Source organism: Pistacia vera, unplaced genomic scaffold (genome assembly GCF_008641045.1).
Source record: "Pistacia vera cultivar Batoury unplaced genomic scaffold, PisVer_v2 Contig918, whole genome shotgun sequence".
In the NCBI taxonomy this organism is placed as follows: Eukaryota; Viridiplantae; Streptophyta; class Magnoliopsida; order Sapindales; family Anacardiaceae; genus Pistacia; species Pistacia vera.
The window spans coordinates 2,970-20,957 of NW_022196799.1; the positions used below are offsets into that span (position 1 = coordinate 2,970).

At 32.1% G+C, this 17,988-nt stretch overlaps 1 protein-coding gene across 1 annotated transcript; it reads right to left on the minus strand.

Annotated features, from left to right (window-relative positions):
• Positions 1 to 7,466: 7,466 nt before the first annotated feature.
• LOC116120005 (myb-related protein Hv1-like) lies at positions 7,467 to 8,852 on the minus strand. Its single transcript, XM_031405938.1, has 4 exons — positions 8,604 to 8,852; positions 8,393 to 8,522; positions 7,870 to 8,206; positions 7,467 to 7,836 (listed from the first exon to the last, which is right to left on the minus strand). The coding sequence occupies exons 1-4, from the start codon at positions 8,716 to 8,718 to the stop codon at positions 7,726 to 7,728; spliced, it is 693 nt and encodes a 230-aa protein (XP_031261798.1). The 5' UTR covers positions 8,719 to 8,852; the 3' UTR covers positions 7,467 to 7,725.
• Positions 8,853 to 17,988: the final 9,136 nt, after the last annotated feature.

Here is a 17,988-nt window from a genome sequence, read left to right on the forward strand (position 1 = left end):
ATGTTCTTACTATAAAAATTCAAAATACTCCATTATTAGATCCATATAATATAGACTAGATCTTTCATTAATCATTCGTACGTTGAGATTGATTGATTCTACGCATGGAAATGAACAAGAAATGGGAAATTAAATTGTTGAAAGCGAGATGGAGACTAATTAGAGAAGAGATGAATTTGAATCTATTAAAGTTAGAAATACAAAACCAATCAAATATAGTTTACTTTCGACACGGAAAGAATTTATTGAGCTTTCTAACATGTTTCATATTGTATTTTATTCACATGAAAGCAAAACTGCCAAACTTCTACTATTAATTCATTAATTCATTCATCTTCTTTAAAACTAGCTAACTAATTAGGTGAGGCAACAAATTTTATTTTAATTTTTTTCAAAGGAATTGTCTTACATGTAGCTCTTACAATTGACTTCAAAACACGATGAAAATATGGAACTAATTATCAGTGTTGCTAATGTATGTCAGATTTAGACACATAGTAGGTAAGTTTTCAGAAGTATTGTCCAATTTAGGCCTTGAGACCCGCACGGTTTTGTCTGAAAAGACACCTCTCGGCCAAATCAATTAGAAGACAAGAGTCTTGATCGCTTATATAGCATACTGACATCTTCAAAACCCAAAAACGTTTTTTTAGGACAAAACTGTGCGGGTCTGTTTCATCGCTGATCCTCTAGGATCACACACACCCCTTATGTGTTTCATGGTATATTTTTTCTTCTATATAAGTACTTTTCTTAAATGAATTACATACATAAATTGCTGTTGTTAACTCGACTAAATCTTTTAAATTTGACTATTGTTAGTCGCAAGTTTCATGATTAATATATAGGTTCAAAATCGAGATCATAATATTTTATTTAATACTATGTCAAATATGTATGTATTAGGCATAAAGTTAACAATAGTGAATTAATGATTAATATTTTGAAGAATATAGCATGTTTGTTTGTTTATTTCCTTAATTATCATATTAACATCGTTTATTTCATGGGAAGCATATTTCATGTTTCTCTCCGCTTTAATTTGCTTTGATCGATCGAATATCAGAACTTTTGAATTAATTTCTAATTTCTAATTTCGATTATTAATTATTTAATTAGCTAGCATGGAAGAAGAAGTCTAGAAGCAGCCATAGGAGTCGTATAATTTAGTTCAAATGGCACTAAAGTAAACCAAGTAATTGACGTATTCTATTAGGGATTCTTCACATCAATCAAAATGGAGCAAGTAATGAATACGTAGAATAATATAATTATTCTTTTATTTTTTTGTAACAAAGATGTCCAGACCAATTTACACGTACCTCGATTAATTCTCGAAAGAGACTAGCGTAGCAACCCACCACTACGGCCTCTCACTTAAATTGTGGATGCGCGTTTAGATGAAGAATTGAACCTGAGACTGTACGTTTATCCACACTATTCCAAATTTACTCTAAATAATATTATTCTTCATTACTAAGTAATATTTCACACTTAGTTTTACTATGAAATATTATCGCGAAAATTTTCAAATGTAAATGTTACTAAATGTGATTCATAAAGTTAAAAAGATGAAAATGATTGAATGAAATATTTCTCTCTTAACTTAGAAAATAAAGAGTCTTTCAATAGTCTTTGGTTCAAATAATGAATACTTCAAAATATCAAGTCAATTTGATCAGATATATATTCAATGGATGTCCAAAAAATTCAAGAAATGGATCAAAGTCTTGTTGGGCTACTTGCGTTAATTACTGCTGATAGCAATTAGCTAGCTGCCTATCTCCATTTGCTGTCTTAATTTGTAATTAATGTCACTATGACAGCTAATTAAGCACACCATGTCAAGGAAAATGGCTTACTTTGGCGCCATCCGGATACTTCGATTTGATTTTGGCTAGTTCAAAGGAGGAGGAAGTCTAATCATATATATATACTGTAACAGCCTATCAAATCGGCGATAAGAGATAAATACAATTTTTAATACTCTCCTCCATTATCATCTCAAACAAACGTGATTATGATATTATGATAAAGTGAACTTGAATAGAACCCACTCCCAAAAATAAGAGAGAGTTCAATCACATATATATACTATAAAAACCTATCAAAATTGGTGATGTAAGACAAATATAACTTTTATAATATATAGCAATTGATAACTGAGGCTTTCGGGGCCTGAGTTTGCTGCCACTTAGATCTATTTATTGAATAATGTTTTGTACATATGAATAGAAAAAGTCGGCAATTATTGTTTGGGTTTTTGATATTTTCTCTCAAACGTACACTAAACTATAAATTGAATTCATGTTCAATAATAAAGAATCTAAAAATTAATTCATTTTCTGTAAATCTCTAGAATTGTTTTAACTTTTCTCTCACTTTCTCGCTATCCAAGCAGTTCATTCCAAAGATTCCAGTTCTAAAATATCATAAAGATTTGAACGAAATAGAGACAACAGAGAGAACAAAATAACAGCAAAACAAATCACAGACAGTAAACAAAGAGAAAATAACACATGCGATTTACCCGGGTTTACCCAAATAGGTTAGGTCTAGCCGAGTCAATATTATTGTAATATTTCCTCACTTCTCTCGTTTACAATAAATGAATTGCCTTATAATTTGCTATCACACTCATAACAAGAGAAAACTATGTTTATATACTAGGTTTAAGTGACAAAACCTAGTTTTATAAGGATTCATATTCCTAAGCCCAAACCCAACAAGGAATTAATGATTTAAAGAAATCTTACAGTGGTTATACATGAAAAAGGCCCAAACCGCCTACAAGCTCGGGGGTGCTACCCCCACGACCCCTGCCTACTCAATGGGACCCCCAAATACGTCTGCGTAACCCATTAATGCTGAAATAGTCGACAACTCTAACAAGATTAAGACGACTTTATCTATCCCGTAACAAGTGATGGGACGTGTGGTTAAGATGCACGATCTCATGTTTGAATCCTCCTGAATCCCAAGATTTAAGTGGGAGGATGTGGTAGAGGGATTGCTACGCTAGTCTCTTATGAAGATTAGTCAAGGTTTGTATAAATCGGCCCGGACACCTTGATTACCAAAAAAAATTCTAGTAACAACATGAATTAATTAATTTTACATAATTTTTTTTTCTGCATATTTATTAATGTTTACGCTACCAAACTTTCGTCCTCAACAATCATAAACGAACTCTCATCAGAATCACAACCTTCCAACTTTGGAGGTAATCAATGCACAATCAAAAAAAAGCTTCCCACGTGATGGAATTAGATTATAAAATACAAATCCCATTTTGAATGGCCATACTTGAAAATGAACCATGCATGTGCATGTGTCAGCATTGGCAGACATATGGCCACATGATCATCCATACTTCAATTTATTTGCTGTCTCTTTAATCGATTATACATGGACCAACGATAGAAGCCTTGAAAATTGCAGTGTTTTATTTCTCAGATGGTCATCGACAATGACTCCATGGTGAAGTAGAACCGTTCTTAATTTAATTATTTTATTTTATTTTTTTGGGCTGTCCACATGTAGAATATCTTCTATGCATGTGTCAACTAACTTTCAAACATTTATAAATCAGAATTTATTTCTCATTTTGATGTGAATAAAGAGAGCAACTCAGCACTCATTTATTTTGTATATTTTGGCCTTATTACCTGATTTTACCAAACAGGACTGCAGAGAATTCGGAGTTTTGTTTGCGATTCTTTATAGCAAAATCTTTGGATTCTAGGGGAAATAGTCATTATATATTTGATAATTGGGGATATCCAGTTTGTGCGCACATTGACTAAACTCACGGGACCTTAAAGTTAACGACCAGATAACTTTCTAATAGTCATCCTTATTAGTAACCGAGGTGATCCGATCTCAAGATCTTTTGAGTAATACGCCTAAAAATTTATATCGCCTCACCCGATCATCCAAGGGTGGTTTATTAATTATATATGGTTAGATTTACCTATCACATCTAATTACAAGCATTTATTTCATAAATTTATAATATTTCTTTCAGTTATCTATCTTAATCACAAATAATATATGTGGTCGTTGTTGATTAATGCAAATATATATAAGACCATAGATTATTTTATAAAAAAAGGTGAAATAACAATTCACCAATATTTATTAATTCAGTTTTATCTATCCCCAAATGTTAACTACGGATAACCACTAACCTTGCAGTTGGATGACAAGATTTTAGCTATCTGAGTTGTTTATCTGTAGTTTTTATGTTCGAGTCCCATAAAGTAACTATTTATCATATTTGTGACTTATTTGATTCATTGAATTTGTAAGGTGTTCGATGTAACATACTTTCGTTTCATAATATTTCCTTTGATCATCTATCTTAATCCCGAATATAATGAATGATTAATCAATATGGAAATAGATGTGATGTGGTAGGTACGTACAACCGATGTAACGAAATTTTTGTTGGTTAATTCTAAAACTAAACCATGCTGGTGAATCAGGATGATCATGTTCCTTCTTTTCATCTAACTACAGTTGCCACTATTATTAGTTAAATACTGTTTTGGAAGCCTCTCTTAATCAATCTCTGTCAGTGCAAGGGAGGCCCTGAAAAGTTAGCCATAAATGTGAATAAGACGTAAACCTTCCCAGTGTTGATAAATATTTCATTTTCCCATTTTTCTATTGAGCTAATTTTTGTTTCTTGATTATAATATCTATATAAAAATATGTATAATATTATGTTAATAACTATTTTTTATAATCTTGATGTAATAATTTGTAATCGATCCATTTATAATTATTTAGTAAAATTTATACAAAACTTATGTGAATTTTATTATCAACTGACCTAATAGACGATTGGTGGCATAATATTATTCAAAAAAATAGCCATGACAGATTTTGAAAAGACATGGTGTTTATTATTATTTCGGTCTGATGAGTATATATTTCATATGGAAGATAAAATATATTATGATTTGACAATGCTATGTTATAATTTTTTGACGACAGATTGTGTTGCTAATAATTCATTTCATTATTGTACTCTGATCGGCTGCAGTAGGCGGCCCCGCCCCCCAGCTGGCAAAAAATGGAATGTTCTTGAAATTAACCAGTAATTTTTTATCTTATTATTTCCACATTTATCATAAATTGTCAGTGTTTAACGTCGACTGAAGATTCTGCAAGTTACGCATTGGAGGAGGCATGATTTATGCAGCCTTAGGCGACGCAAGAAAGCGGCAGTATGGAAATTGAAACGTTTCCAACGTTGTTTTTCCGTCCTGCTTTTTTTGACTCAAGAACAATATCGTCTCTGGTATTGACATGACAAATTCCGTCTGCGATAAGTATAGCCAGGGTTTCTAGCAACAGGGTATGGGTGCATTTGGTTTAATATTTTTATTTATATTCTCAATCTTATTCTCCAAACATTATTTGGCATATTATTTGAGAAATATTAGTGTATTTTTTAATTATTTTTAGACTCTTTAAATTTATTAATTTCATAAATACCCCCAGAAAAAAGTTTAAAAATTAGCAAAAATAACCTCACTCACCCATACTTACCAGATTCCGACAACCACAGTTGGTGGTAGGTGGTTGTTGGAATTTGTCACAACGGCTTACACCACGATCAGAAATGGCCGATTATTCACCGGTCTATGTCGTAACGTAATTTTCTAACCAGATTCTGACGGTGGTGGTCAGAATCTGGCACTACGGGTGGTGGGAGTGTTTTTGTCATTTTACATAATTTTTATATATTGGGGTGTTTAATTAAATTAGTAAAACTAGGGGTTTTTTTTAGAAATTTTTAAATTTTACCTCGTCATACTCTTCTATTCAACTATCCAATATTATTCTCAAAATCCTATTCAAAATAATAAACCAAACGCATCCATAAGTTAGATAAATTTACAATAAATAATATACCAAAGTAATAAACAAAAAAGAAAAAAAGCAGGTATACTGTATATAATTTCATTTTCTTAACCAAATATTAAATTCAACAAAAATCAAACGTTTTATCCAAAATTAAATAAACCATACTCATTCAACATACAATTATGTTAATTACATACATAAAATGATAAAAATAATCTAAGACAACATAACTCATGATCTTTCATCCATTAATAAATATAGGAGATGAGATTTTTAAACAAAATAACAAAAAATGAACATCTATCTTACCTTGTGACATTCAAATGAATAGTATTTCTTGATTAATCCAATCAAAAGAAGAAGAAAGTATGACAGAAGAGGAAAAGAATAGAGGAAGAGAGAAAAACGTGAAAAATAAAAAATATGAGTATTTTCAAATCCCGACATCAATAAAATATAAAAATATCTTAATAGGGTCAATAAAAATATGTTTAGTGTGATCATCATATACACACAACAAATATAATTAAATGATTTGTCAATCATTTAAACTTTCATTAATTGGTTTAAGTAATTATAATAGATATGTTCACATTGATAAATTAAATTAAACATATGGTATGAACACATTATTATTACATTAATTTATCATGTTTCTCACCAAGAATAAGATCCACATTTGTGTTACATAAGGACGAAATTAATCAATCATGCTTCAAAAATCTGTTCAACCACCAACAAAAAGTTGATTTAAGAACAAAAGATCTAAATATCATCTGCCATTGTCTTCACTTACAAAGTAGATCGATCTTCATTAATTTGGGAAGAAAAAAAATAAAAATAAAAATAAAAATGGAGAGGACCAGAAAAATAATACGTGTATTCCTATATTCTTGAGACGGCCGTCGGTTTAGAAGATACATCTTTGACAACGATGCAAGTCTAGGTACAAAAAGAAGTTTTAATAAATTTGAAGGACCAGAAAATTAAATGGTTACAGCTACAGTTTTAATTTGGGTGGTCCCTATATATGAATTGCCAAAAATAGTAGATAGCATATATATGCTATCTAACCACATGTAGGAATAATATTTAATACAATTATAATTTTGTTATGTTTTTTTTCTTGGTTATTTCCACAACATATGTTTAAGGTTTCTATAGGTTAAAATTCAGTCTGTCTAGAAGGGTCTGTGTACATTATCCAAGTATTTAGTTAATTTCATAATCACCTTTAGGTTTTTCCAAATTATTAATCAGATATACCAATTTTAGGGGTATGAGTTGTTGTCTAGGTAAGCCAGTATGTCGCTATGGAGGAGGCCAGTGAACCGAGTCACCTCGAACCGTAGGCACAAGCAAAGCCGTAGCCAAAGTATACTCAGTGGGGTCACTTGACCCCACTGAAATGTGGAAATTATTAAAAATAATTAAGTATATATTTTATAGTAATTAATAATTTTGATTCCATTGAAATTAGTTATATCTTATTGATCTGGAGATTTCCAAAAACCGTTGAGAACAATTATAGAGATTAACGGGTGGTAATTGTGTCATTCGAACAAGTGGCGTCAGAGTTTGGTCACAGGTTCGTGTAGTGGTTAACGGGTTTCGAAGGAAAAGTGGAATATTTGAATAATTTTGAAATGTATGGGAGTCTTCTGAACAATAATTTTTGAAAAAGTCTAAACATGAGATTAACCATCTAAAAAGTTTGTTCATTTGGCAAGAACCTTGAACTTTGAAGAATTAACTGCGAATAACAATCTGGTTTTTGGTATTCACATTTTCCCGGGAAACAAACAATTCCAGAAACAGATATCGGATTCAATTTATTGGGATTGTTCTCTACAACAATTCTCTCAATTCCTTTTCGATATCCAATAAAGAAGCTATCTTCTTGAGCTCCAAATGTTTCAGAAAGTCCGATTTCCCCACACTTTCAAGCTGCTGATCATCATAGCCCTTGTTCTTGTCATCATCTTCATCATCGTCATTCTTTTCCAAAGAATCAAAATTCGACACGAAAATTTTGTCCTTATCGAAGACATCAATCGAAGATATCAAAGATTTATCATCTTGATCTTCATCATCATCAATCTGCATTGAAGGACTTGACCATTGCCCTGGAATCTCCTGAAGTTTCAGATTCCTCCAGGAAAAATCCTGAAGACCGTTCTTGTCTTCAGCCTGGAATTTTTTAATTGATAACCTCGAATCTGATGCAGCCCCGCCCTCAACCTGAAGCTTCTTGCACAGAATAGTGTTCCAATAGTTCTTGACTTCATTATCAGTCCTACCAGGAAGTCTTCCTGCTATTAATGCCCACCTACCATTTTTGAACAACTTCAGCTAATCAAATTTATCAAACTCAGTATCGTCGGTACATTTTACTTTATTTCGTCTGTTTCATGTATTTCATGAATTTTTCCTTTCTTAATAAATATCAATAAATTCCTCGTTCTGTCGAAATTTAAAAAGAAAGAAAAAACTTGAAAACACAGTAATGGTTTACCTGTTACCGAGAAGACGATGAAGTTTAATAATGAGTTCATCTTCATCAGGAGAGAAGTCACCTCTCTTTATACCAGGCCTCAAATAGTTCAGCCATCGAAGCCTGCAACTCTTCCCACTTCTATTCAAACCTAAACAACATAATAACCATGAACAAACAAATAAGTAAATATATTTTCCATTTTTAAGTAGCAAATATAAAAATTAATTACCTGCTTTCTGAGCAAGGCTTCTCCATTTGCCTTGCCCATGGAGTTTAACAACCTGTGTAAGAAGTTCATCTTCCTCAGAAGACCAAGCTCCTCTTTTAACTCCATCTTTGACCATTTCTTTTCTCTTCTTCTCTATAAGACAAATAACCTGGAATTCAATAATAATAATAAATGGCCATTCAGTTTGAGTACTACTACTCAAGAATAACTGGTTTGAAAAAATATTAAGGAAAATGGAGATGGAGATGGAGATGGAGATGGAGATGGTGGCATTTTATATAAAGAGAAGTGAAAGATTAGCAGCTCTGAAAAGTTGAAGCCTAGTTGCTCAAAACTCGTACGAGTGTCAGAATCAGTGAGTTCGGCTCCAAGCCAGCTGGGAAAATACGACGCTTTGACTAATCATTGAAGCTTTTGGACTGTTAGTTGATGGCCAGTCTTTTACTGTGATACTGTTTAGAGCAGTCAAAAAGTTTATGAACAATTTAATGGGTTAATTAAATAATTATTGGTATCATGTTAACTTCCTTTTATAGGAGAATCAATAAAATATAGACAAAGAGTTAATTATATTAATAATGCTATTGACACCGAATTTTTGCACTGAAATTTTTTACGAACGACATGGCATCCAGTCAGATATAGACATGTTAGACAAAAAACACGTCTCTTGTGAAACAATCATGAATGACCGTCTATACTTTATGAATAATCGTTCAACATGAATGGACGAGCATCCACAAAAATATCAATGAAACCCCGTTCATATTATATGGACGGAAGTCCATTTACTATAGACAGGCGTCCATATAAGATGGACACCCATCTATCTAATATAGATGGACGTCCATAAACAATGGACGACCGTCCATATGCATGGATGACCGTCCATAGTAAATGGATTTTTGAAAGAGTTTGAAAGAGTCTATTTGGAATACTATTATTTTAATACTATCATGCATGCAACTATTAATTAATAATTCTTTAAAGTATTACTTTTGTTATCTGAGACTGGAATTTCCAAATTCCAAAATCAGCGATTTGGAGGAAGTTCACATCAACTTTAGGGGGCTTCACAAAGAGTTCGCTAAACTGAACCCCAATACCTACATAAGTTGAACTTTTGAAAGAGTTTTTTTATTAGACTCGAATAACAATGGACGGTCATCCATTACATATGGATAGCCATCCATTATATATGGATGTCCGTCTATATTATATATGGATATCCGTTCATATAATATGGATGAGGGTCTATTGATATTTTTATAGATGTTCATCCATTCATGATGAACGGTCATTCATAAAATATGGATGATCGTCCGTGATTGTTGGACGACCGTTTATTCATAAGGGACTTGTTTTTTTGTCTAACGTGACCGCGTCTAACTGGATGCCACATCATTCGGTAAAAAATTTCGGTGCCAAAATTCGGTATCCGTAGCATTATTGTAATTATATTGTATTGTCATCTTTTGAGGTTTTTGTAATTGCACGAAGCTTTGTCCCCTCTAATTTTAGTAGATTAATGATCATACTTTTAGATAGAGGTTATGTGAGTAACAATGGAAGAAGTAGAAAAAGACACTTTAAACCACCCATAGGTGGTCGGGTGGGATGATAAAGGCTCTTGGATGTATTATTTGACTCGTAATATTTATATACATATATTTCAAGTATTTTTTATTAGGAAAAATCTTACAAATTTCATCATTAAATTTTTTTTTTCACAAACAATAAAATTTATAATTATCTTATATACTTAGTTTTGCTATATAAAAATAAATTAATATATAAGATAATTATAAATTTTATTGTTTGTGAAAAAAAAAATTTAATGATGAAATTCGTAAGATAACAGAACTTAAATGTCAATTCATATAACTTTAATTAAAGGCAACATAATCATGATGTCTTGGTGCTGGTTTTTGGATGCAAGTATATGGAAATTATGTTGTTGATATGATTTGTGATTTATATAGTTCCCGTGTAGGTAGCGAACAGTTTTTTTTTCTTTTTCTGGTACTTCAATTGCGTAGATAATGTTTTGTTTATTATTAATAGGAGTCAGCGTTCTTATCTGAATATGGTTTTTAATAGTTTTGTAAAATAATGATATTTGTATTAATCCTTTAATGTCAAGTCTTACTTATATTTAAATGCAAACGGTTTGCGTTCATGTTAATTTCTATATAGGTATATTAAATATTTTAGATATTTGATTAGTACGCACACGGTACAACACGAGATATCATCAAAATATCAATCACATCAATAAAAAAGTATACTGAGAAGGGTATTGATGTTATTGATAGATGTATTCTGTTTAATTAGGAATACAAAAAAAATAGATGGAACAAGAATACAGATATTATAATAAATAAACATGTTTGTTTAAGAAGAATAAAATCTAACTGGCATGAGTTTAATAGAAAGGATGAGAAGAATAAACTGGAAAAATAACATCGATTATACGATTAGATCACATAATATTCAGGTAGTCTTCTCAACTTGCATGAGTGATTTAAGTTCGTATCACTTTAATGTTATGTAAATTATTTATTTAAAATTTAAAAGTATTTATTTGTTTTTTGAGAATACAAAAGGTGCTTTGAGAAAACCAATAAATGTCTAGTAATAAGTAAGCATGTTGATTGAAAAAACGTTAATAACTCTTTGGATGAGAGAATATGAAACGGTAGTAAACGTAATAAATATTTTATTAAGTATTCAAGTAAGAAAAGTTACGATGATATTATAATATATTGCCCGGATTGTGAATAATGGTTTAGGGTTTAGTGTGATGTTATCACATAATAATCGGAGTCTTTGTAGAAATTTCGAGAAATGAAATTGTCACGCAGATGTTCAACATGAATTGATTTTTTTTTGTCACTTTATAGACAGGGGACCAATTGTCGCTTTTTTAGTTTTTATTTTGTTGTTATTATTAATAATTATTTTTTATTTATATATACGACAAAAAAAAATAACATATTTGTAAGAAAAATCTCGTGGTTTCCCTTTAGGAAAAAAATTATAACTTTTTTTTTTTTTTATTCTTCGTGTTTTTATTGATAACATTTGTTTGTTACCACCTCAAATTTTTATTATTTCTTAAGAGAATTGATTATATTTATTTAATTTTTATTATTTGCACCAAATTATCTAATAGAAAATATACTTATTACCATTTTTTTTTTAAAACCAATAAATTTTTTGGGATTTATTTAATTAATATTTCCAAAATATTTCTAGACCTCCAATTTCACAAAAAATATATATTTTTTTATTTAGAAAAACAAATAACCAATAAATACAATTAATTTTATAATATTTTTTTATGTTATAATATTTGTGGTCGGATGACAACACCTTAGATTATTCAAAAGTCTTATATTCGAGTCTTCTCAAGTGACCACCACTTAGGCTCGTAAGGTATTTAATGCTTGTAGGGTACTCCGATCATAAAAAATTTATTATAACAAATCTATTAATTGTTTTAAAAAAACAAAAAAAACACATAAATGGACCACAGCAATAAATGGGCACATGATATGGTGGTGCAAATCCAAAATTAATAAAAAATTTGTACACATGTACAGTATAAAATATTTGTCCCTATAGGGCTTGAAATTTGACACATTTTTATTATAATTTTTAGCGATTAAAAAGGACAAAATCTTTTGTTGATTTTGAGACCCTACTCCACACAAGTTGATTATAACTTCACAATGATTTTTGGTCCTTATTTACACGGGATCATAATGGAGATGGTAATGGGGATGAGGATTGAAAACGATTATATATTATTTATTTGTAATATTGACACCTAAAGGACCAGAGGCCGACGATTTGTCAATTTAAGCTGGTTTCGGCCTCCAAAAACATTGTCGATGATGTAACACGAGGCGACCGGAAGTAATAGTCACCACATGTGGTGACAACCCTAAACCTGCCTAGATCAACAGATGGTAGGATGGTGTGATTCCTCACATGTTGAAAATGATTTCGATGGTGTGATTCCAACGACTGTGACGTCGACGTGCTGGGGGTTGGCTCATGGTTGCAATGTTGGGGTAGAGCAATAATATTTTTTGTTTTTTTTTTAATAATTATATTATAAAATAATTAAAATTTAAATATATTACTTTAAATTACACTCATAGTAAAAAGATTTTTGTAATTTTAAAAACTTAAAAAAACAAAATATTATTCAATAAAATTTCAAGGATATTATTTTGGATAGGATTTTTGATATTTTTAGAGTTTGGTGGGAATAACGAGGTAGGATTTTAAAGTTCACAAAAACACCTCTCTAGGTTTGCTAATTTACGAAACACCCCAATATATACAAATGTTGTAAAATGATAAAAACACCCCCACCCATAGTTGTTAGATTCTGACCACCACCGCCGGAATTTGGCGTTATGGCGCACGACTAGTCGAATCTGGCTATTTGTGTGCCGATATGACATTTTTTGGCTAGATCCACCACGAATCTAGCCGGAAAAGGCCAGATCTACAACCATTTCTAGCCAAAAAATGATAGATCGGCACACTACTGACCAGATCCAGCCAGTCGTGTGCCATTATACCAGATTCCGGCCACCTTCCAGCGGTGGTGGCTGGAATCTGACAAATGTGGGTGGATGGGGATGTTTTTGTTAATTTTTAAACTTTTTTCTTGAGGGTATTTAGTTAAATTAATAAACTTAAAAGATTTAAAATATAGTTGAAGAAAATATATTAGTATTTTGAGGATAATGAAACAAACAGTTATTTTGAGGATAGGATTGGAAATAGAATGTGGAATAATGAAACAAACGAAACCATTGTTATTAATCCTTAATTAAACCTCAAAGATTGTTGATATTAACTAGACCTAGCAAAACGGGCGGGTGGGTTGGGTACGGGTCCAAAACGAGTCGATCTAAACGGGTCCAAAATATTGGACCTCTGCCCTACCTTATGCAGGTACAAGTGGACTCGCAGGTACCCGTGTTGTTTACAGAAGTTTTCAATTTTGACAGTTACACCCATAAAATTCTTACAATTTTCATTTTTTACAATTACACCCCCATGATCAACTACTCCAAATTCAATTCAATAAACACAAATACATGACTACTAACCTAAATGAAAAAATAATACAATGAACAAACAAAACAAAACATTTAATATAATAAAGTTACTCATTAGAAAAATGAAAATCACTTTGTGGACAAAACTTATCATCAGAATCATAACCAAACTCATTAAATTTAAACCCATCATCAAAAGAATCAAACTTAAACCCACTCTTTCAAGATTTAAACAGAATAACAAAGATACAAATCTCAAATTTTGATTAAAATGGAGAAATGATGTTCTAATTCAACTGACACGACTTTTCTTCCTAGCAGTTTAAGAAGTATTTCATTCATTCTGAAATTGGATTCTTTCCTTCTCAGTTCTCCCCCATCATGTCCATTAATAATCCTTGAAGATCCCCCAAACTGGATCCCTTCTAGCAAAACAAAATTCTAAAATGTCAGATACCAAATATCGGCAGCAAAGACCATGTCACATATTGTACAAAATAAATGGCAAAATGGTTAGCAATATCCTCATTGTTTGCTTATGTTAATTAAATATATACCTGTGCGTTCAAACTTTCCATCATCAAAGTCATTTCTTGTATGAAATCACAAAATCCCTGTTCCATAGCATCCAATAACCATCACAATAACAATCAAAGATCAACTTAATTAATTGAAAAATGAATTATGCCATAAATGAAACTCCTTTCATCCTCATCATCAGAGAGGAGTGTAATATTCTTTCTAGCTAGTATACTTGGGAGGTATAAAATAAAAACTCACTAAATATATCATAGAAAAACATATATGGACCCAAAAATAGCATTACTTTTATATACAAATCTCTACATCAAGTACCATAGTCACAAAAATAAACTCAAAAATATAGTTGCCTTTCTCCTCCACTACTTGACGTCCCATCCGATTGCATCTCATCTACTACTTGCAAAAACAGTAAAATCAATGGGGTGAACACTAATTGCTTAGTTAGTACACCCACAACACTTCTCTTCTTTCTCCGTTACTCAGATTCTGAATTTGCTTTTCTTACATCAAGCTTCTCTATTCTTCTCTGTTTTCTACGATTCTAGTTTCTCACTTACCGATATGTAAGCACAAATAGGAAAACTAACTGGGGATAATAGAAATGGCATGATGCATATGCACAGATGCATAAATTTTTCTATGCAATGCATTTTCTTTTATGTTTATATGTTTTTCTTTCTTTTTCTGCGTTTCTTTCTTTTCTGTTTTTCTTGCTTTTCTAATATTTCTTGCTTTTTCAATTATTTTCTTTCTTGCTTTTTCTATTATTTTCTTTCTTGCTTTTCTATTCTATTCTTTTTTTACCGATCGGACTCAGTTGAGGCATGGATTTGGAACCCTCACCTTGTGAGTGTATTCTCAAATTCTTTCTTGGGTACAGTCCTCATCCACATGCACTTCTTACGGACTGTACAAATTCTTCTTTCTTATTCTGAGGCCGCTCACTAAAGGCAGCGTGCATGCGGGGCTATTCTTCTTCTCTATCACTCATGTGTTCCCCATCATAACAACCTTCTCTTCTCTCATCTTTTTATATTTCTTTAAATAAAATTTCAGATTTGAATTGTTCTTTAATTATATTTCTTAAAACAATAATTCTACATTTAATTTCTTTTCTTTCTTTCTCTTTATTCTTTAATGTTCTCATACATGTATATGTGCATGTAAATATGCTCATTCTTTGCTATTCTTTCTAAATTCAAATGCTCAAATGTATGAATGCATTATGGCATATTAAGATATCATTATGGAACTAATGTTCTCGACCAACAACATTCTATAACAAAGTAATAATCCAACATACTCAGTATATGCACTTTCTTTGACATTTCATCAAACACCTTACATGCACATACAAACCCTAATTGGTTACACTTCACCTATTTCTCAGCCACCAAAATTGGAGCAAAACTCCCTAAAGCCAACAATCAACCTCCGAATTCATCCTCCTCTTTCCACATCCATTCTTCATTTTTCATCCAAAATCCCATCAACTCACACACACAAATACATCACTTCTCATCACATACTAATAAATCAATTCTCTCACATACTGTAAGTCACTTCTCGTCACATACATTAAATTGCTCCATCACATATATAATTACTTCTCATGGCCATGAAATTCACATATCAAACAACCCAATTTTCAATCCATAATTCTCATCATTCAAACACGCATACAACATATAAAAATTTCTCTACAGCCATATTTATCCAATCAAAGCTAAAGTTGGATTTACTTACCTTGAATTTGAGCAAATCCAACACAATAATCTCTATTTGATAGAATTACCATTCCTCTTAAACCCTAAGCATATAAAACCATAAGAATTCAAAACTTTAAAATTAAATCTCACATTTTGGTGCAAGAATCTTACCTTTAGATGTTTAGGATTGAAAATCTATCAAAATATAGCCAAAATCCTATGAATTTCCTTGGAATTAGTGGAAGAAAAAATTGACAGAATTTAGGGTGAAGGTGGAATGAACTATGGGTAGAGTGGTTAGGGTTTCTCTTCTTGAACTCTTATTTTATATATAGTTTCTCATTTTACCCTTGCACTTTTAAAAAATTTTATCTATGTCCCTTAGTCAATTACAAAAATGCCCTCATTTTTATTAACTTATCCATGTTATTTTACTTCTTTTCACTCCCCATTTTTCAACTAATTATGAGTGAAAAGACCATTTTACCCCTAATGAAGGTTTAAGGAATTTTCTTCACACTTGTTCAAGATAACTTTAACAAAATTCAACTAAGGGTATTAAGGCATAAATAAAGCTACATACCTTGATGGGGGCGTTACAAGGAGACTCAATAATCCAACGAGGAGACTCATCATCATATTCTCTTTCCCTTATCTGATAAAACTAAATGATACACAACACACTTAACCATCATCTACAATCTCTCAAGTTCAAATCTAAACAAATTTTATCTTCGATCAAATGAAAAAACCTGGATTTCGGATTATTGAGGATGTGTTGCATAGAACGAGATTTGAGATTGAGAATGGGGACTTTGGTTTTATTGAACTGGGTGTAAAACATTAAGGTCGAATCACATCGATTTTTGTGTGCTCTCAATCTACTCAAGGCAAACTAATGAACACACAACAATCCATATTTAGCTTGACAGATTCTTACCTAAACAACGACGGTCGACGTCGACAGAGAATGAGGAAGGGTCGATCGAAGAGAGAAGAGAGAAGAGATTATCTATTGGAAATGGAGAGAGATATGAGATGGTATTGGTAGGAAAGTGTCAAACGTCGCAGTTGATGGTCGAGAGAGAAGAGGTGCTTAGATTGAATTAAACTTTACCTCAATAAAGAAAGAACAAACATAGCAAGAAGACACCAACTTCCAGCTGAACTGAGGAATGACAGCAAAATTGGGGAACGACAGCGAAACTGAAGAAAAATGGTCAACGCGGTGTGGGCACTGTTTTAAAAACCGAACTGGATTGGCCGGTCCAACTGGTTGGACCGAGAACCAGTCAAGTGTCCGGTTCAAGTCAACCTTAAAACCGTCATTATGCATTAAGCCGCTTTAACCCGGTCAAAACTAGGATAAAGTCAATGAACCGCCGATCCAATCGGACTGGCGGATAAACCGGTATGATTTCAAAAACCCCTAATCGCAGCCCATTCCATCGATTTCCTTTCTCAGTTTCTCAGCTTCTTCCCTTTCTCAGTTTCTCTCAGATTTATCAGCTTCTCTTCGAAAATTTCTCTCTGAAATCCCACTCAAATCGCAATCAACTCCACTCCCTAAGTCTGAAATCGCAACCATTCGACATTCACCAAGTCGCAACTGAACTCCCTCGCCGAAAATCTACGGCAACAACTCCATTCATTGACGACAACTCCATTCCTCGATCCAGGTAAGGTTCTTGCAGTTTTGATCCTTGAAATCATGTACCCTTTTTTTAGTTTTCTTGTGTTTTTCTTGATGGGTTCTCACTCTTTTACCTTGTGATCTTGCTTTATGTATCTGGGTTTACATTGTTGCTTTGGATCAGTGCTTGGTCTGGTTAGAACGTGTGATCAAGATCTGGTTTTTGTGTTCATTCGAGCCTTGATCAGGTTCATATCGCTTGTTCTGATGATTTATGGTTTCCAGATTAAGTAGCTGAGGTTTGTGTATTGTAGTTCTTGGCTGCATGCTTTGTGGTGTCGATTTCGATGGACTCTTTGCCAGAATCAGCTAAAGCCTCATACGCGTCCTTTCGAGGTTCAATGGGTGCTTCAAGC

Coding starts and splice junctions, on each gene's coding strand:
- LOC116120005 (XM_031405938.1), bottom strand. CDS start 8,718: ATGGTCAAAGATGGAGTTAAAAGAGGAGCTTGGTCTTCTGAGGAAGAT. Junction 8,523..8,603: donor AAGCCTTGCTCAGAAAGCAG/GTAATTAATTTT, acceptor TATGTTGTTTAG/GTTTGAATAGAAGTGGGAAG. Junction 7,837..7,869: donor ATTCTTTGGAAAAGAATGAC/GATGATGAAGAT, acceptor AACAAGGGCTAT/GATGATCAGCAGCTTGAAAG.